Source organism: Chlorocebus sabaeus, chromosome 14 (genome assembly GCF_047675955.1).
Source record: "Chlorocebus sabaeus isolate Y175 chromosome 14, mChlSab1.0.hap1, whole genome shotgun sequence".
Taxonomy (NCBI): Eukaryota; Metazoa; Chordata; class Mammalia; order Primates; family Cercopithecidae; genus Chlorocebus; species Chlorocebus sabaeus.
The window spans coordinates 36,228,573-36,248,038 of record NC_132917.1 but is presented as its reverse complement, the minus strand read 5'-3'; the positions used below and the strand labels follow the sequence as shown (position 1 = coordinate 36,248,038).

At 37.7% G+C, this 19,466-nt stretch overlaps 2 protein-coding genes across 12 annotated transcripts in view; one reads left to right on the top strand and one right to left on the bottom strand.

The window, feature by feature from the left end:
• The window catches only part of FEZ2 (fasciculation and elongation protein zeta 2), a 67,615-nt gene that overhangs the window by 32,754 nt on the left and 15,395 nt on the right, over positions 1-19,466 (top strand). For 2 of the 8 annotated variants that reach the window (XR_492472.3, XR_492471.3), the window contains exons 6-9: positions 2,607-2,687; positions 4,976-5,051; positions 8,072-8,137; positions 11,718-11,859. Coding sequence is in view for 2 of the 8 variants with exons in the window: in XM_007970967.3 (XP_007969158.3) it covers positions 2,607-2,687; positions 4,976-5,051; positions 8,072-8,137; positions 10,622-10,638 (240 nt within the window). In the remaining 6 variants the exon portion in view is untranslated. Of the gene's footprint in view, positions 1-2,606; positions 2,688-4,975; positions 5,052-8,071; positions 8,138-10,621; positions 11,546-11,717; positions 11,860-12,452; positions 13,520-19,466 lie in introns of those variants that run through there. The other 6 variants (XR_492473.3, XM_007970967.3, XR_005243297.2 and 3 more) reach the window with 6 other exon arrangements.
• CRIM1 (cysteine rich transmembrane BMP regulator 1) overlaps positions 12,740-19,466 on the bottom strand; it is a 196,941-nt gene continuing 190,214 nt past the window's right edge. For all 4 annotated transcript variants that reach the window (XM_007970963.3, XM_007970962.3, XM_007970961.3 and 1 more), the window contains 3 exons: positions 19,157-19,279; positions 16,538-16,725; positions 12,740-15,224 (listed from right to left, as the gene is read on the bottom strand). In XM_007970963.3, coding sequence (XP_007969154.1) covers positions 15,048-15,224; positions 16,538-16,725; positions 19,157-19,279 — 488 coding nt within the window. In that variant the 3' untranslated portion in view covers positions 12,740-15,047. The remainder of the gene's footprint in view (positions 15,225-16,537; positions 16,726-19,156; positions 19,280-19,466) is intronic.

Sequence of the window (19,466 nt, the reverse complement as noted above, 5' to 3'; positions counted from 1 at the left end):
TTCCTGTAGAACCTTCTGATTTCCTTGTTCTGTAATTTTCCAACGGATCAAGAGGCTATTGAACTGTACAGGCTGCACGTTGCTTCCCTGGTTCATTGTCAGTGAAAGAACTGGGGACAGTAGGGCCTTGTCGGCTACAGCCACTGACTCAGCAGCAAGGACAGAGGTTCTGCGTTCCTTGCTTTACCTTCTTTCACTGGCATCAGCTGTTAGTTTTGTTTTTCCAGGTTACCTTGGCGTCCCATGGTTGCATTTTCACTGATTTCCCCTAAGCCTAGAATTTTGGTGGCACAAAAGCTATCTTTCACAAGTAGTCAGGCCATCAGTAGTTGAGATGGTGCAGTAATATCTGCAACCAAACATTTAATAAAGAAAACCTAAATTACATCTGCATCTTATAAAATTGAAATTGCATCAACTTTTGTTTTTTCTAGTGACAGGTATTGGCTTTCTGGTTGGGAACATAGAGCTAGTGTTTTTGGAATATGCTTTCCAAATATAAAATGTGTCTTAGTTTCCTGATAATGTGGATTCTGAAACTTTTTATCTTGCTTTAGATTTTATGAATTTGTATCTAGTTTTAACATGCCCATAGATAATGGAGCCAGGTAACATAGACTAAGTACTTAAAAACAAGTGCGTTTCTCTGTGTCACATTTGAAAGAAAATATATTTTATGGAAATAATTAAAAAACTGACTTGGTTATTTGAAAATAGTTTCTCATAATTGTCATTATATACTCTGAAGCCTAAGATGTTATCTTGTTTGATAATCTGTTTAAAAAAGTTTACAAAAATAGTTACCTGTAGGTTTTTGTTTTATAACTAGCCTCCTCCATCAAAGCTAATAGTTATGTTTTCAGTGAAGTGAAGAGTAGTCAGCAGAGTATCCTGACTAGATGTTTGATTCTTGCTGAAGCAAAACTGCCTTGCAAATCTGGGAAAGGCTAGATAGGGAAGATGGATGGTTTAGGAGGCGAGGCATATTTGTACAGTGTCCTATAGGGTGGTAACATTTGGAACTCAGATTTTCAGTAACTCCATAGAGTTACATGACGGATACAGTAGCACGTAGCTCCCTCAATGATTCAGCCTGTTGGCATTTCTTAGCTTTTTGTCATCAAGATTTCTTTACACTCTTAAAATGTATCGAGGACCCCAGGAAGCTTAATATTTGCTATATTACAGATTAAAAGTGATAAAATTGAAAATATAAATTCATGAAAAATACCAAAAATAAATTCATTATAAAGAGCGTATATTTATGAAAAATAATATTGTACAACATCATGAAAAAATATCATTGCTGTGTATTTTTGTCAATCTCATTAACATCTGGCTTGATGAAAGACAGCTAGATTCACAAATGTGCTTCTGCATGCAGTCTGTCTTTTGGAATATTCCACTGTAAGCCATGAGAGAATGAGAGTAAAAAAGACAACTCATATTTTAGTAGTATTAAGAAAACATTTTTGAACTCATGAACTCCTGAGAGGATTTCAGGGACCTCTTGGCAGGAGTTGAGTGGGAGGGGGGTCCCTGGACTACACTTTGAGAACCACTGGACGAAGCTATATATGTTTCTTGATGACCATTTCCTTGGTTTCCTTTCTTCTGCCCCTTGGGGCCTGGTAAAATATTCTTTATGTTGACTCCTCAAATGTGTTTACTGATTTAAATTTCCTCTATAAAATTCCAGGGGAAGGAACCATCCAGTGAATCAGGCCTTCACTTCCCTTTCACGATGCCTTTCCCCTTAATTAGTCATGCTGTAAGAATCTATCTCACTCCTTTGACTCAGCCGCCGTAGAGGTGCCACCAGACTCTTTTTACGATGCCTGATGACATTGTAGACTGGTTACAAATCAAGATAAGTTGTTCAGGAAAAAAATACTCCCTTTGCAGTACAAAGAATTCTAGGAAGTCTTGGAGGTTGCTGGGAGAAAGAAACTAGAATTGTTTCCTAGAAACGGAGTGGAAAAGTCTTTGGAGAAGTTTTTGGGGGCCTTGCTGGCACATGGGATCCACTCTGCTCTCCAGGAAGCGTATGCCATCTTCTAGTTCGCATTTCTGCACCAAGGCAGTGGCAGGTGGCCCGAAGAGTGAGTGGGAAGCAATAATCAGCTCTCCAAGTAACAGCATTTTCATTTGCTAAATGTTATGTTAATGTTCTCCAAACTGATGGTAGAATTATACAAACTTAGGCTGAAAATATGCATACTGTTCATATTAAGTTTTCAGACTTCTGATAAAATGTAGGTAAATAATATCAAAAAGTATCTTAAAAATTACACAGCAAATTTTGTATAGAACAAATATGTGTACAACTGACATTTACATTGGAACAATTTTATTAGCTACGTCAGAAAAATGCCTGCATGAGTATAGTAGCATAAAAACAGTTGCTTTTGCATTTACCTTGCAAAGAAATGGAAGCAGCAACATTTTAAAAAGAGCATGAGTTTGTGTGCTTTATCTGGATGAGTAGTGGCATTTTCTAACTGCTTGCCTCTCGGGCACGTAAGTCATCATGGTACATTCTTACTAATAGACTTTGAACTTCTCTCTCTGTCCTTTTCTTCTGGGCCGTATATTGCCGCCTTTAGCGCTTCAGCATGGAAGGGATCTCAAATGTCATTCAGAATGGCCTCCGCCACACCTTTGGAAATTCAGGTGGAGAGAAACAGGTGCTCGGTTATCCTTATTTTCCTCATTCTCTGCTTTTTCATTTCCTGTGTAAGTGAAGATCCTGAAAGCTGGTAGTTTTACTAATTTACTAAGACCATTGCTTAAAGAGAGAAATAAAAGTTTAGTATAAAAGTTCATTATGTTTATAATCTTGATAATGAACAAAATTTCCCTTTGAGGAAAAAGCATTTTTCAAATTGGACAATAGATTAAATGCATTCTTAATACATGTTTTAGAGCTCCATTTCTCACTCTTAGTTTTAAACAAATAGACATTAACATTTTAACATATTGTATTGCATGTGTAGGAAATCTGCTTGTTGAAAATAACTAAACTAAAATATGTGACTCTAATTCTAAAAGTCTAAGAAGCAAGATGTCATTTTTGGGGGAGGAAGGCCAGAGGTTGGTACGTTTGAGACTAGAGTTCTAGGTCAAAAATATGTATAGAGTATATCTTACCTCCTTTAAATGAAATTCATGTGTTTTTAAGGTGTATTGCATAGTCAGCCAACTCAAGTTGTCTGCCAAGCGAGGCATGAGACATTATTTATACAAGATTATACATAGATATGAATGTATAATCAAGTATCTAGCAATTTGCTTTTGATTCACATTTTTGTATACTGATTGAAGGAATATCACCAACATGGGAAACGTTCACATGAATGGGTATGCTTCAAATTACCTTTCGCTATATGAAATTTTCACCTTAAAAGAGAAAGCTCTTTAAGTTAGCTCTTCTGTGCAGACTAAGAAGGTGTACAAAATGTAGCTTGTAGGAAGTTTAGCAAAAGAATGCCTAGATCAAATGCCTGGAGTTTTTACTGAAGGTAGTTATGTGTTTCTCAAAAAGGGGGATCATTCCTATTAAAGAGGGAAGGTTTACACGGACATCTGCAGCTCATCAGTGAGCTCCATGAAGGGCTGTTTGAATTTTGGTTTTCATTCTGGTGCCTCTCACCTCTCTCCTCTCTCAACCTCACAAGAAGGCAAGGAATCTTCCAGACTCCACTGAGTGGAGCAGGGAGGTCTGAAAACACAGCCAGGTAGCCAGAGAGCGGGCCAGGGCGCAGCCTCCTGCTGCCTCTCCAGGTTGCCTGACACGTGCAGAGTGAAGCCAGGAGGACATCATTTCTGGCCTTTTGTTGTTGTTGTTCTTTCCAAAGAAACATTCGATTATACAATTGGGCATCACCTGCAAGAAGTCTACATCAAAAAGATGGTGGAACACTTAAGTGCCTCCAAGATTGAACTATGCAGTTTTACCAGTTTTCTGGACTTAGGGATCCAGTTATTGTAAAGCAGCTTTCTTTATCCTGTTTTTCAGTTATGGGCAGGATAAGATCACTCAATGAGGATTAGAGCTGAGATTTAGGGCACGAGGTTAAATCATGGGTGGAGCTAAAGAGATTCCAGGTGAAAACCACTGGCTTTCTATATGAGCACATGTGAAATGCATGGAACTATTTTTTTGGTGGGATGGTAAGAGTAGGAGAATCTGGACAATCATTTATGGATTATGCTTTCATGGGATTAGTTATAAGACATGGCGCTGTTACTTGTGAGCCTTTACAAGTAGTGAACTAGGAAGTTTGTGTCAATTTCAGACATGAATTTTCATTATTCATTTCCCCTTAGGCCATTCTCTACTTTCGCTTTTCTCCTTTAATACCTAAAAACGTTTATAATGACTTACCCAATAATTTAAAATAATAGTAATAACGCATTTCTAAAATGATTTAAGTGTGTCTTTGTTAGCTTCTGCAAGAAGCTAGTGTGTGTTTTTCAAAGTTGTCGTGTTATATATGTGGACCATTTGTTCAACCAGAATAAAAATGGTCTGAAACAGAATTATTTGCTGTTGGAAATTACTTTCTTGTGTAGAACTATTAAAACTATGTTTTTAGTTTAAATTGCTATTTTTAAAATGTGTTGAAAAATATGCAAGGAGAATGTGAGATAATACTTTAAAAATGAACAAATTGAGTAAATCATCCTCAGACTTAGTCCTATGAAATTTTCAATAACTGAAATGCAAAAAAGTGGTTGTTTCTGTTGACACTAGGTTTGTGTGAAGCAAATAGAGATGGGCAAAAAAAAAAAAAGAGCTCCATCTGAGATAGTAAGATACCTTTATTCCCATACAATACCTGTGTTTTCATTACCAAAGTAGCTTATGTTTTTATATTATGAAATAGACCTTCTAGTAACAGTATCAAATTTTTTGGAGATAAGGTAATTCCGATTTAAGTGACATATATATATATATTTTTTAACTTGGCAGTATTTGACTACAGTCATTCCTTATGAGAAGAAAAACGGACCACCATCTGTTGAAGATCTTCAAATATTAACAAAAAGTGAGCAAAGACAAAATGAAACTATTACCTGATTTACTTTTGCTGATCAGTAAACACCTGACTTTAATTGGCTGATTTTGTTGTTAGTGTTTTGTCAATTTAGGATATAAATGATGCATATAATTGTTTATTTTTATAAGAATGAAGCCAACAATGGCTGTGACATTGAATACAACAGTAACTCTAGTGTTGATTTGTGGTTTTTCTGTTTTTCTGACCTTGTGAAATATTTATGAGCTAAACTTTTGGGAAAAAGCATAACCTGAATCTCCATCATCTCTTACGTGTTTAAGAACGTATCCATTTATCATCAATAAAATTCTTCATGGATCTTATATGACTGTCAGTAACGGAATAGGAAAGATTTAGGGTAAACACTTTTTATTTCTTATGAATGTAGAACCCGAGGGAGTAATTATAGGTAGAATATAAATTGACAGTGATGTTTTAAGAACATGCGTTCAAGGCCGGGCGCAGTGGCTCACGCCTGTAATCCCAGCACTTTGGGAGGCTGAGGCGAGTGGATCATCAAGTCAGGAGATCGAGACCATCCTGGCTAACACGGTGAAACCCCGTCTCTACTAAGAATACAAAAAATTAGCCAGGTGTGGTGGCGGGCGCCTGTAGTCCCAGCTGCTGGGGAGGCTGAGGCAGGAGAATGGCGTGAACCCAGGAGGCAGAGCTTGCAGTGAGCCGAGATCACGCGCCACTGCACTCCAGCCTGGGCGACACAGTGAGACTCCATCTCAAAAAAAAAAAAAAAAGTACATGCATTCATTCGGTAAATATTTGGTGAAGGCCTACTGTGTACCAGGCCATGATCTGGGCACTTGGGATACTTTAGTGAACAAAGCAGACAAAAATAATCCACCTTCAAGGGGCTTGCATTAAAAAAAATTGTTAGATTTAAATATGTATGATACTGAGTATCTCTTATGATAGCCACAAATGAGCACTGAATTCTGGTTCTATCCCCGTTATTTTCAGGGATATCCTTGGAAGTTACTTATTCTCTTTTGCTCACATTGAAACAGTAGCATAAAAAATATTTGTTCTTTTTACTTCCCAGTAAATAGATTAATATATGTATGATTTCGGCTAAGTTACTATCAATTAGCCTTGTTGTCACTGCCGTTAAAATGAAGGGATTGAATTTTGCTGATCTGTTAGGTCTTTGTGATGGTAAATATTTGTGATACTTGCTAATTAGGGGGGAATGAAATGAAAGAGCATCACATGGATGAGTATTGATGACGATATTTATTTCGGAAATTCAAGATATGGAGGAATGGGCAAGGAAAACCTAAGAGTAGAAGCAAGTATTATGTTTCTTAGTTCCCTGCCTGCTAACTCGGAGCTTTTATTCTTTCCTTTGGTGAATAATTCTTCAAAAAGTTTTATATTTAAATATGGATAAATCAAGTGATGCCAGCCAGTCTGAAATAAAAAATCAAGAGATTAACTGGGTAGCCAGCCCTCTTATTTTCAGGAAGAACTTCTGAAGTTATGTGTGTCCAAGATCACACAGGGGGATGGTTAATTACAGAGCTGGGTCTCTTAATTCCCAGGAAATGATACTTTTAATGATGCTGGGTTTTGGTATGTGATTTTATATAGAAGTTAGAAAAAATTTTAAACATGATTGGAAGCAGAAATACTGAACATGGTAGCCCTCTAAAGAAGGGAACATAAATGAATATTGCTCATAAGCCAGGAATTACTGGCAGGCCTCAGCTTCTCAGATCAAGAACAAATACTTCGTTGGTCAAACTAAAGTCATCATCTACTTCCAGCACCGAGATGTCTGTATAGGTTGATAGAGTTTGGAATCTTTGGACATATTCGGGTCCAAAGCTCCTTTTCTTTCCAAAAGAAGAGCCCTGTGGAGACAGTCACAGTGTTTATGGATATATAGTCTTCCTCCTAAAAGCTATTAAGGGATTCTGGGTATAATAATAGTAATAGAAACTTTAATAATATTAGTAGTGTTAGTTACAGTTAATACATAGCATGTACTATGTGCCAGGCACTACGATATGACCTTTGTATCTGAATTAGTAGCTTAGTCCTCATTCACAAACCTTTGAGATTAAATCTAATTATTATTCTCATTTCACAGAGGAAGAGCTTGGTACAAAAGTGGTTAAGTAGCTTGCTCAACATCACACAATTAGGAAGTGGTAGAGCCAGGGTTTAAAACCCAGGAAGGCTGATTTGACAGTTACACTATTTTGCCTTGTCGTATCGGTGGGGAAAAACAGTGAAATATTTTTACCAGGATGCTTGGGAGAAAATTTGAGTGGGCAAACTCTGTTAAAGTGTAATATTTGTGAGTTTATCTTGACCTGAATGATCTAGCTTAAAAAAGAAAAACATTATACTAGGTGGCTGTATTTTCTATTTTAGTTTTTACTTAGAAGATAAAATTGTCCAATTAGGATGAGGTTAATTCTCCCAGGTTCCTCCCCTGGTGCAAAGGCGTCAGCCAGGCAGATGCCAGGTGCTGCTTCATGGAAGTCTGTTCTTTATTTGGGTCTTTTCTTTGAAAATTTCAAGGAGTCCGACAGATATGCTTGTTGGAGGGTATAGCTAACTTCCCATTTCTCTGAGAGTTTCTCTAGTTTGCTTGATCTACAGCACTGAGGTCCTCTTGTTGCACCGAGTTCATTGAGGTGCACGTTACCGTAACCCACTTTCCAGTATTATTATAGAGTGAGGCTCCTTGTAAATAACCCGGGTCCTCTTTTTCGCCTCCACTGTTTGGAAATTTTAAACCAGGGAAGTAACTCTCAGGTAAGCAGGATATTCTTACCTAAAATAAATTCTTGTAAACTTACTCCACTAAAATAAATCATTGGGCCTTTATTGTTGTATTCCTTTATCAGGAAAATCACCTATAATTTGCATGAGTCAGTTATATCCTATAATTAAGGAAGATGAAGGCCACAATGATTGAAATTAAATAATATTTTTGATCAGGATTTTTAATCGTTGTCTTTTCCCCCTTTTCTGTTTTGCAGTTCTTCGTGCCATGAAGGAGGACAGTGAAAAAGTTCCGAGCTTGTTAACTGATTATATTCTGAAAGGTGAGTTTTATAATGGTATAGGTGCGATGGCCGGGAGGTTTGGATTAGTCAGAAAATACATCGTCTTGCTAATACATTCGATAGTAACTTCCCAATGCACAACTTTCATTAATCTTGTTATGCAGGGTGAGGATTAGCTACATGACTGACTTCTGTCAACATTCCATATTACGGTTTTATAAAATTTAACTTTTATTGGAGGTTTTGGGCTGGAAATAATCTCCACAGCTAAACTATAAACATCGAGGGAGGTAGTAGAAGAAAATGAGTGAGATGGCGCCATAATCATGTGGGTATCAGATGTTGGCAGGTTGGCACTGGGAAGCTTGAGAAGGGTGGTCTCTGTCATCTTGAGGACAGTGGAGAGGAGGAGGACAGATCATTAGTGAGGATGGATGAAGGAAGTCACATCTGTGAACAGTGCCAAAGGGAATACGAAAGGGACTGATGTAAGGCACAGGGAGGGAAGCGGGGAAATAAAAAGAATGGACGTTCATAAACCCAGGACAGTGAAACACCAGCCACAAATCTTAGAGGCAAGATGAGGCTCACACAGGATGGGAATATTGATGAGGCAAAAGAAGAGTGAGAGGTTGAGTTACTTTGCTGAGGAAAGAGCAAAATTTGGATGATAAAGAAGGGACGGAAGAACTTTAGAAGCAAAATTAATACTTTTCAATGAAATATTTTTTAAAGTAGCAGGTATTCAGAGACCAGATTTTGAAAGCATCACAAAATCCATCTGGTAGTGTTTGATCAAATTTTGAGAGCAATCCTCTTTTAGTAACAGTCTTCTTTGGGTTCTTTCTCTTCTCCATTAAAGTTAGCTGAGCACAAGGAAGATGAAGATTTCTGAGACATTAGAAATCTCAGATGGACTTTTCTTAAACCATAGTGTCTTGAAAGGGGAACCTCAGTAGTATACTCAGGGTGCTCAAAGTGAATCACACGTTTCACTTTTAAGAGTCTTGATGCTGTAAGGGCTAAGAAGCATGAGCTAGCCATTAGTGGGTTAACACTGGGATAGAACAGACTTGAGTTGACATCATTTTTAAAAATAAGCTGTTTTTCTGATGGAGGAGTTTCTCCCTATTAAATTCTGATTTTTTTTTTTTTTTTTTAAATACCTGACATCTTTGTTTGCTTTTGTGTTGTGCTAGCATTGGTATGAAAGCTGGATTGTTCTGAGGTTTGTTCTTCTGGATATGAAACAGGAATGAGATGAACATAAAGAACATGTCTTAAATTTTAATTATAGCGGGTCCCTATGGCTCTGTGAGGGCCAGAGATGGAATGAGCTTCTGAAGCATTCTCTAGCTATGTTAGCATTTAACTGCATGGAAGGATGTTATGACCCAAAGAACAGAGTCCTCTGGGGGAAAATGATTTTTAATTCTTTACTCTGAAAACCTAGGACTGTCATTGTGAACGTACCTATACCGCATGCCTTAGGGAAGCAGCACCCATCTAATTCTGCTCCTCATGCTCGGGCCGCTGGCTCCTGTCTGTAAGCCCAGTTCTATCTATACTGTACCTGCTTCTGATGCGCTGTCTGTGTGCATGTGTTGTGGTTTCGTCTTGGCTTTGTATTGTGAGGACTGGGTGGAAAAGCAGCGAGGATCCAGACTACAGCAGAGACTGCAGTAGAGAAAACGAAGACGGGAGTGTCATGCGGAGATGTATTTAAGTGTGTGGGAAGGTGGTGAAGTGGGGTCATTGAAAATGCTCTTTTCCACCCATCCTGAAAGTTCACCGCTGGTTAACTGTTCCTCCTCCTTGGGGGCCAGTCATAGGACACTTGGCCTGGGAGGGGGATATTGCTCAAGGGGGTAATACTCCTTCCCCTTTTTTGGCTAGTTTGTTGTTGTTTTAACAGATGAGTGTGGCTTGGCTGCCTAAATACACCATCTTAGTTTAAATGCAAACGTCCGAAGTGAAAGAAGGTAGAAAAGTGGTCTCATTTGGCCTGAGAAAGGGAGTAGGGTGGGCACTGTCTGTGCTAATTGAGCTTCTCCTTCTCACACCTGCTTAATGACCCCACTGCAGCCTGCCGCCACTGCCGCCTTGCCGGTAGGACCCAAGGCTCATTCTGAAGTAATGTACGCGTGGCTGCTGCCGTGCTGATCTAGTTAGGAATAAAAATGTGTGCAGAAACTTGCATCCTTCTTTGACTTCCTAGGGAGCCTGTTTGCCGTGTCACAAGCCTCATGGTATAGGGCAAATGTTAGGGGCTTCTTTCTCCAAGTGGCACCCTAAGAGACATGGCCTTTTGGTATCTCATTTCTGGGAAATTCTGTGTGTTGAGAGAACTCATCCTTGTTGGGTATAGCCTCTTAAAACCTTTAAAAAATTGCTACAATCGATCTTTGCATTAACATTTAGTTCTCATTACTTAATGTTTTTAAATGTACATGTAAAATGTATGTTTTGTGTAAATGTATACAAAATATACATTTTTACTTAAAAGTTCTCTTTTCCTTCTAGTTCTGTGTCCTACATAGAGCAGCAACTTTATCTACGGTGGGCTCCGAGCTAGATTTCCTACAGCATTATTCTGAAAGCTGGCTACCATTACCTTCTTGCTATTGGAAACTCAGCACATTTGAACTTGGGTTTGATTTAGTATTAACAGATCTTGACTTCACTAATTCTTTATATTATAGAACCAACGGAAATATGGGCACTATTTTGAATTCTAGAGATGGTTTTTGTTAAATCTACTAATAATTATGAACTGTTCTCTTAGTAGAGTAAGAGAGTAATATTAATTGTGCATGTGCAGTTATATTTCTCATTAACTGACAGTATGCCCATTTGTTTTTATGGCTTTCTAATCTAAAGTGCACTGATGGACTAGATTAAAGCCTTGGGAGATTTATACTATAAATTCAGTGATGGCAAGAACCAACACTGATTTTTGTGAGAATTGTCAGTATAAATATTACCTACCAGTATTGTTCAGAGAGATTGAAACATAATAAACTTGGGCTGCTCTTGAAGAAGCAAAACCAGAATATGCATTACTTTGGCTTAATACTTAGTGAACATTGGAAACTGTTGGTGATGATAGATTTTGTCGCTTGCTGCTTGTTTAACCATTGGTCAGATTTTAACCATTAAATTGCCATTCCTTTTAGAATCTTGTACTGTTTTTGATTTTCACATGTTTTGCTTCAGGTGTCTGTGAAGAATTGTACTTTAAAAGTTCGTATCCTCTGAGGTGCTTGACAAAGTGTACACTGCAGAATTGCCCATTCTCATTACGGTGTTGTATTTTATTCATGCCTGTGTGTTTTTCTTAAGTATGAATTCTAGATACAGCTACTTATGGATTCATCAATATCATGAGGACTTTTGCTGGTTCCAATCAAATCAATGGCATTTAATAAATTTTTTAAGAAGTAAAAATATGTTTGAGAGCCTTATATTTGGGATTTTGTGTTGTATTTTTTTTTTCCTTACAGTACTAGATTCTTTCCCTTAATTCCACACAGAGCCCATTGCTACAGTGTGTGAGCAGATGAAACCCTGATTAGTCCCAGAATGCTACAAAGGAGGGGTTTTTTTTTTTTTTTTTTAGAGTATGCTGAGCTGCTGTGGAGTGACAGAAGTCCTGCTCTTTTTCTGGGGCTGAGACATTTCAAACAAACAGCCATGCAGCCTTTCCCATAGACGACATGGGACCTGCTATAGGAAGCTTTCACAATTCCACTTAAACACCGGTGAGCAAACAGGGCTATACATATTCCTCACTGCACTCAGCAACTGAGACGCCATGACTGCCAAGGGCAGGGGCTCGGTTTGAAGTTTAATGCCTGCTTGGCATTTCAGCCGTCATCTCTAGGGGTATGAGAAACTTGAGATGGTTTCTTATTTTATTAACGTTCTTATGTGGAACTTACTGGCCCTTTCCCCAGATACACACATACCCAGTAATATTAATAATTTAATTTGATGTGAATTTGTAAAAATGATGCCTTGTACTGAAGAAATGTAGCTTTAAAGGGTATATGATGTAGCAGAAAGTCCTTAGGGGATGTATTTTTTAAAGGAGATTCAACAGTGGTCTGTTTATAGCTCATTCTTAAATTGATGCTTCTAAAATGTATGAAAATATACCTGTTTTTTCCTATCAGCTCAAAGTCTCTTTGTAGTCAGGCTTCCCCTGATTTTGCTTGGTAAAGTCTTTCTTCTTCAGCATCGAACCACTGTAGGGTTTCCCACCACAATCCTACTGTGCGTAGCAAGTTAATTTTGATACTAGTTACGAGCACGTTTCTGACAGCAGGTGGGTTTCTTGTCTCCCTAAAAACAGCACCGCGATGCTGCGTACTCTGGGAGACGCTTTTCTTTTTGCAAGGATTCCTTGGGAAAGACCCGCCTAACGACAGAGGCACGGGGACTTCTTGTGACACCAGAGGTTCATTGGACTGATAACCTTAAAAGGACAATTTGTCTTTCGGATCCCAGAGATGGAATCTTTTTGGAAGTTACACTGTGTGATTTCAACTCACAATGTTTATTTCCTGCCAAGAATCAGGTTGCAGATAATTCTCTTACAGCTTTGTGTGTTTTGAAGAAAACAAAAGCAAACTGTAGAGCTATGGTGCACTCCAAGTGCCATATATCTGTTTTATTCTTCAGGAAATTAGATTTGTTTTTCTTTTACAAGAGCACAACAGGAACCAAAGTAAAAGAGTAATAGATACAGCACTCAGGATAAATCATATCTTTAAAATAATAATAAAAAAATTTACACCTTGTCCTATATCCTGTTAGTATTTTCATAATATGGCCATGATTGAAAAAACAAAAAGCAAGCATCTACAATTTTTTTTGATAAAGACTTTATGCCAGGAATGGATTAATTATCAACAAAATTCATACTAATCAGGCTGATGTCAATCGATTTTGGTAACATATCATTAACAAATTTATTTTGGAAAAAGATAAAAATATTGCCCCTTGATAATAAATCTTTTTTTCCTTTGATGCAAACAGCTAGAACACCTTTTTCTTTTTCTTTTTGATATTCTAAGACAAAAAAATGGTTAATCTTCAGATTAATAAATTAGGTCATTATAATAATAAATTAATTTTTTTTAAAGTTCAGCAACCTCTGTCCAAGTATTTACAACAATACTTGAAAGTTCCTTTACAAAACAGAACACATTTTCTTTTCACATTAAGCATACTGGGTATCTGTGTCTTTCACAACAAGCATTTTTAAAAGAAAACTCAATGCACAAATGGGTTAATTAGTATAAAAGTGCTAAGGGCTGTTTGAAAAGTTAACACTATAGTATACAGTCAGTTATATTTGAGGCATACTACAACAAACTTCCAGCTTATTGTGGACAATATTCCAGTAGTTGTTTCAAACCATTGTTTGAAAAAAGAAAAAAAATCCAGGAGCTGATTAGTGATGCAGATAAGAACTGTCATCAGTGTCTCTGGCCAGTGAGCAAATTGAAAACCAACTGAAAGCAAATCCAAATGAGGAAGATTTTAATAAAGGAATACCCTTCTCCATAGCAGGTGCAATGCTGACTGCTCAAGGCGTGCGTGCACACACACACACACATACATACTCACACACATCTTTCCAATTAAACTGCAGGTAGAATGAGATTTTGTGTTATTCAAAAAAATTTGTAAGTGATCAAAGCATTGATATGGAATGCCTGTTTATCTGCCTTTGTTCTGGTTAAAATCTCAAAAATACATTCAACAGGAAAACATAAATTGTATGTGTATAAATATATATGTGTATATATATTATATACACATGCACACAAATACTTTTGTTTTTTGAAGCATAGATAGTTACATAAATACTCCTATAATTGCTAAAGTTTAAAGAGGCATCATTTTTTTTGAGCTTCAACAAAGGTGCTTGAATAATATACAATTAAAATGAAGTAGTTTCTATTTTGTAGAATCAGTATATAATTAATAAGGAAAAAGAATCCCCAAACAGTCTTTTTAAAAAAAGTTTCTTCTTAAGCTAGAGCTTCAACAAAAACTATGAACAACCAACAATATAACAGAACAAAGCAACAACAAACAGTGAAATATAGCCCCTGGAAATGCCTGGTGTTCGCCACCCTCTCCCTCCTTCCTGTCACGTTGTTGTAAGAAAAGCTCCAGTGCTCACATCAAGAAATGACTTAGATCTTGTTCATGTGCTGACTCTGCTAGGAACTGGCTGATTGGCTTGGAAGAAAATAAAAGCAGCAAAAAGTATAACTGTATATATCCTTAATAACCCGCTTTAGAGAAATGTTGCTATCGCATTTCTCTGGCTTCCTCACTGCCTACTGCAGCTGTGACTGTATAGAAAAGAAACTTGTGGCTTTAGACCTGGGATGGCTGTCAAAAGGTTCTGATGTGCTCGTCTGGTAGTTCTAAGGTGGTTATGGCAGCTGGGTCGCAAGGCCTTTTTTGTTTCCTGCTCATTCAGGCCTGAGCTTTGCAGCAACCAGTGCAGTCTTCAGAGCAATAGGAAAAAAATATCCTTGGGCCACTGAACTGCTTTTACGTTACCAGGTTTCTCCCCGAGCCAAGCTGACCAATTTTTCTTCCCGACACCACCCTCCCACCCATTTCCCCATCGAAACTCACTGTCCCCACCCCAAATATCTCTACAGCTATCTTACAGGCAAATATATCTTAGCAACTTTAAAAACTTTGGTTCTAAGAAAACGCTTGGTCAGTTATCTTGAGGAAAAGTGGGAATGCTTGTTCTGCACATTGCTGTAGACAGAGCCCATCCCAGGAAGGTCTTAGCGCTGTACATCAAGTCACAATCCAATACAATCCACTAAGCAAGTGCACAAATTCTAGTTTACTTTTTAGAGCAGATTGAGTCATCTTCTGTCTTTTGAAACCGCAACTGAGTTGCCTCTCTTCACACTGTCTGGTAGAAATTGTCTGCCTGTAGATGGTTCTGTTTTTGCATGCTGTAGAAGCCACTGAATCTTGCATCTGGTTCTGCAATTCTTAGCATTCTCTGGGAACTGTCCACCTGGACTCTGGTTCCTTTCTTGCAGTCCACAGATACTAGCTGATTGTTTAAGGAAGAAGGCTATTTAATGAGAGGAGGAATAAAACCACAAAGAATTAGCTGCTTTACACTATCGCAAATGAACAGAAATTTAGTACCTAACTCAGATTTCATTGACAGACTGTGTGCAGAGTATCACATCCTGTTCTAGTACCAACTATACTTTTATGAAGGACACTGACAAACTGTATTTAAAGGTGAAATGTCAAAAAACTATGTCAAATAGGAAGATAAAGGAACTGAAAAAAAAAAAAAAAAAAAGACTGGTGAAATGATTTCAAATCCGTGAAGTGCAGACCTGTGTTTAAAGGGGGTTGAAGAATGAGTGGAAGGTAGGCAGATTTTAAAAACAAAGGGATGATTTCTAACCACTCAGACTGTAGAACACCATCGTAGCCTGGGCCAGCCTGTGTGTTCCTAGTCATTCCATACACTTTATGAGTGGGTCTGTTTCCCAGCTTTGGACATTGGCAACTGTATCCTGACCCAGTATAGAGGCTGTGCCCGATGCACATTTGTTCAAAGGAAAATCGGAGGCAGGATAACCGCAGGACAGAGTTTTTACATGGAAGGGTTAACCAGACGGTAAATTATATTACATAATTGTTCAGGCTGTTTCCAATTCTTAAGGTTGTATGATTAAAATAAACCAACTCAAGGCAAAAGGCAGAATCAGAGTTGGAAGGGATTATGATTTATTTCCCTTAATACAGGTTTTTCTTATCTTTCAAAATAGGCAGATTTAGAGGCCCTTTACATTTGTACTGAAAACAAATATATTTTCTCCCGTAATATGAAATCTGCCTCTCCCTACCTTGTCTACTATTACTTTCCACCACCTCTTCATCTTTTGTGACCTTTCCACTTGGTGCTTGCCTTTGATGCATTGACCTGTCCTTTTGCCTTTTGTATACCCTCATGATCTTCCAGCCCTCTCCTATTATCTCCCTCCCTTTGTGACTTCTTTTCCCTCTCAATTCTAAGTTGACTGATGACTGATAAATGCCAGGTGATCAAGTTTAATGTCTAATATAAAGAATGATTTAGGAATAAATCCAGAGGTATTTGTTCATTTGAAAACTTTAGAGTACCTCCAGAAAATTGGATCCATGTAAGGTCAGGATTCATTAACCAATGGATAAAATTCACCTTGTGATAAGTCCAACCCTGGGCAAGTACTATATATTTGATTCATACTACAGCCTGGTATGGATTTGAGGCTATGAATAGCAAAGTAAAAATTTCACTGGTTAAGACACAAGGTTTCAAGCAATTTCAATATGCGTGTAAGTTTTCCTAGATTTATCATTCAAGAGACTTTTTCAAGACAGTACCTTAGTTGGTGTTCGATACCAGCAAAGCAGTGGTATCCACTGTTTCTTCTGATTGATGAATAGGAATGCTATTATAATAGACAGGCATATAATTATGGGAACCACAACTGAGGCAATGGAGTCCAGTGAAGAATCTTCACTTGGGTGCAGTCTGTTATCTCTGTAATCTACCTGGAGGTGACCCATATCTAGGAGAAGAAAAATTACAAGCATTTATTACCTAAACCGGAATTGTTCAGGATTATTTTAATGACATTGCAAACAGAGATCGGCAACTTGGTTTTATTGCTTCTCAGTTTTTTCAGGCTAAAAATGTGATTAAAATCTAATTTTGATCCAAAGAGCTCTTAGTAGAGGGCAGAGCGCTTAGGGATGAATGTTAAAAAAAAAAAATCAAAGTGACAATAATTGGGTAAGATGATGCCGGCTCTAGCTAATAAAATAAGAAGGTGCTTAGGTAGATTTTGAAAAAGTGAATTAGACCATTAAAATATTTTGATTACTATTAACATATATGGTCTCAGATTTCGAAGGAGAAACATTAGCTGATCTTGCTTACTGGCAAACGGGACTAGAACAAAGTATATTCTCTTACCTACTAGTGTAATAACTAAGACTAATTAGATCAAAACTAATCAGAATCAGGAGGCTGGTCTTTTGGTTGATACTCTGGTTCACTGAACTCTAAGCAATATTGTCTTACTTTTCATGAACTTGTTGAAAATCTTGCTTAGGCGTATTAGATCGTTTTTCTGCCTTAATGAATTATATTGCATAGATGACTACATTTAGTTTTGCACTTATGAATGACGACCTTTATGTTCTCTTAAAATATCTTGCAATGTATGTTGCAGACAGAAATAAGGTTAAGTACATACCAGTAGGGGGCACTCCCTAAAGTTTCCTTATTTTTATTCTATTTTGAAATCACTGTGTCAGGTTTTCTAAATCCATTAACAGTCAGTTTAGTGAAAGACACATGACACACAATGTCGAAAGGAGTTACTCTCAAATTGTTCTGGAAATTCAGCTCATGAAGTGACAGAGCTTTGTGGTATGTAAGACTGTGGTGTAAAACTCAGATTTTAAATGATATATGCTTCCGTGTGTGTTCTGGAGGGTGGTGGGAGCAGGGAGGAATGGGAGGCAGAAAACATTCCTAATCATTTTAGCTGGTGCAGATGGCAGTAAAGCTTTACAGAAACATATTTATCAGCATCAAGAAAAATGTCAAAGAGTAACATTTTATTGATGAATTCAGATTTTAAATACACAACGAATAAAAGAATGAATTTTACTTTCCCATATTCCAAATGAAATAGAAGTTTTAGGAATATGTGTCATACAAGAAGAATAAGATATAAATTAAGGAAGGTCTCGGTGAAAGAAAAATGAAGCTGCAAGTGAGGTCTGTTTACAAAATTCAGTCTTCCGGTGCCGTTTCTGTGCTAAAACCAAGCCCTAAAAGTTAGCTTTGAGCTTTGTAGCAGCCAAAGCCAAAAATGGAAACAACTATCAGTCTTTAATAGGATTCACAGTGTCTTCTAGGTTAAAACAAATCAGTTGCCTAGGAGAAGTATACATTTTCTTGCTATTGACGCATGAGAAAATTTCTCTTCAGGGGCTTTATAACATAGATACTATGCAATGCACAGGTCTTCAACATACTGTAAGTATGGCTATACTTATGACCGAAGTCTAGCCTCTAGAACAGGGCCTGGCATACAGCAGGCACTAATATTTACTGACTGACTGAATGTAAGCATAATGCTAAAGCACGTTCAGTCAGAACAATTTTACAGAGAGCCAAAAACACTAGGCCCAGGAAATTGGCTTTCTGGTCATCTGGCTTGATCCGAGCATAAGGTTTAGAATATCTAGAGTCACAGACAAGTAATCTCTCAAGCAATGAATATTGCTTCTTCCAAAAGAAATATAAAAATTATATAGCAATGATTTGGAAAATATGGTTGGAGTAGACAGGAGGCAGTACTGAGTCACGGCTAAGAGCTAGTTTATACCACTGATCAAGAAGAGGTCTACTTTTATAGAAAAGGAAATATTAACAGCTATTGGGAGACAAAATAACATCTTTATTACACACAAACTGAAAGGATAGAGCAAGAAAAAAAGGCATGGAGTAAACCTGGTGACTGGAAAAATCAACATAGGTAATAAATTTAACTCACATGAAGTGAAAACTGCCCAGAAGTAGAGGGTAACCTAATGTACAAATGCTCAGTGCAGAATCTACAAGAGACAGTGACTAATTCATGATTACTCTCCTTATAAAGTTTATATATACATACATTTGAGAGATGGCTTACAAGTTCCAGATACGAAGCTCTTAGGACTAGGAACATATTTATTTCCATCATCACAAAGTCTCTGAGCAAGGAGGGCCAGGAAGGAGGCATTTAATCCAGTTACCTGCTGACTGACTTTATCCATGTGTGGTGTAAATATGTTTCAGCCAGGCAGGTCTGCCCGGGAATAGTTATCGGAATTTACTTCAGCAAGTCATTTAAAAAGTTACTCACAGGAAATTTTAAAAATTAGAAAAAAGCCAAAATAGACCACATAGAAAACTGGCAGATCTCAGCTGCCTTCAATGCTTACCTCTAGGGAGATGGACGATATCATTTTCGCTAGGCGTGGGCCACAGGGGAACCTCCAGGTCAACCTCTCCTCGATGGTTTGTCTTCTCAATGGGTATATTGGTTGGTTCTGGGACATACATTTCTAAAAGAAGGGAACATTTTTCATAAGAGATGATGAAGCTGCTGTCTTGCTGGCTTTTGTATTTTCAATCCAAATGGTGCACTCAATTCAAGCCCACATTTCCTGGGACGTGAAAGATGCAGTTTCTGCCATTTACATCATTGATGCTAGAGAATCACAAGCTTTGCAGTGAGAAGGAACGTGTCTT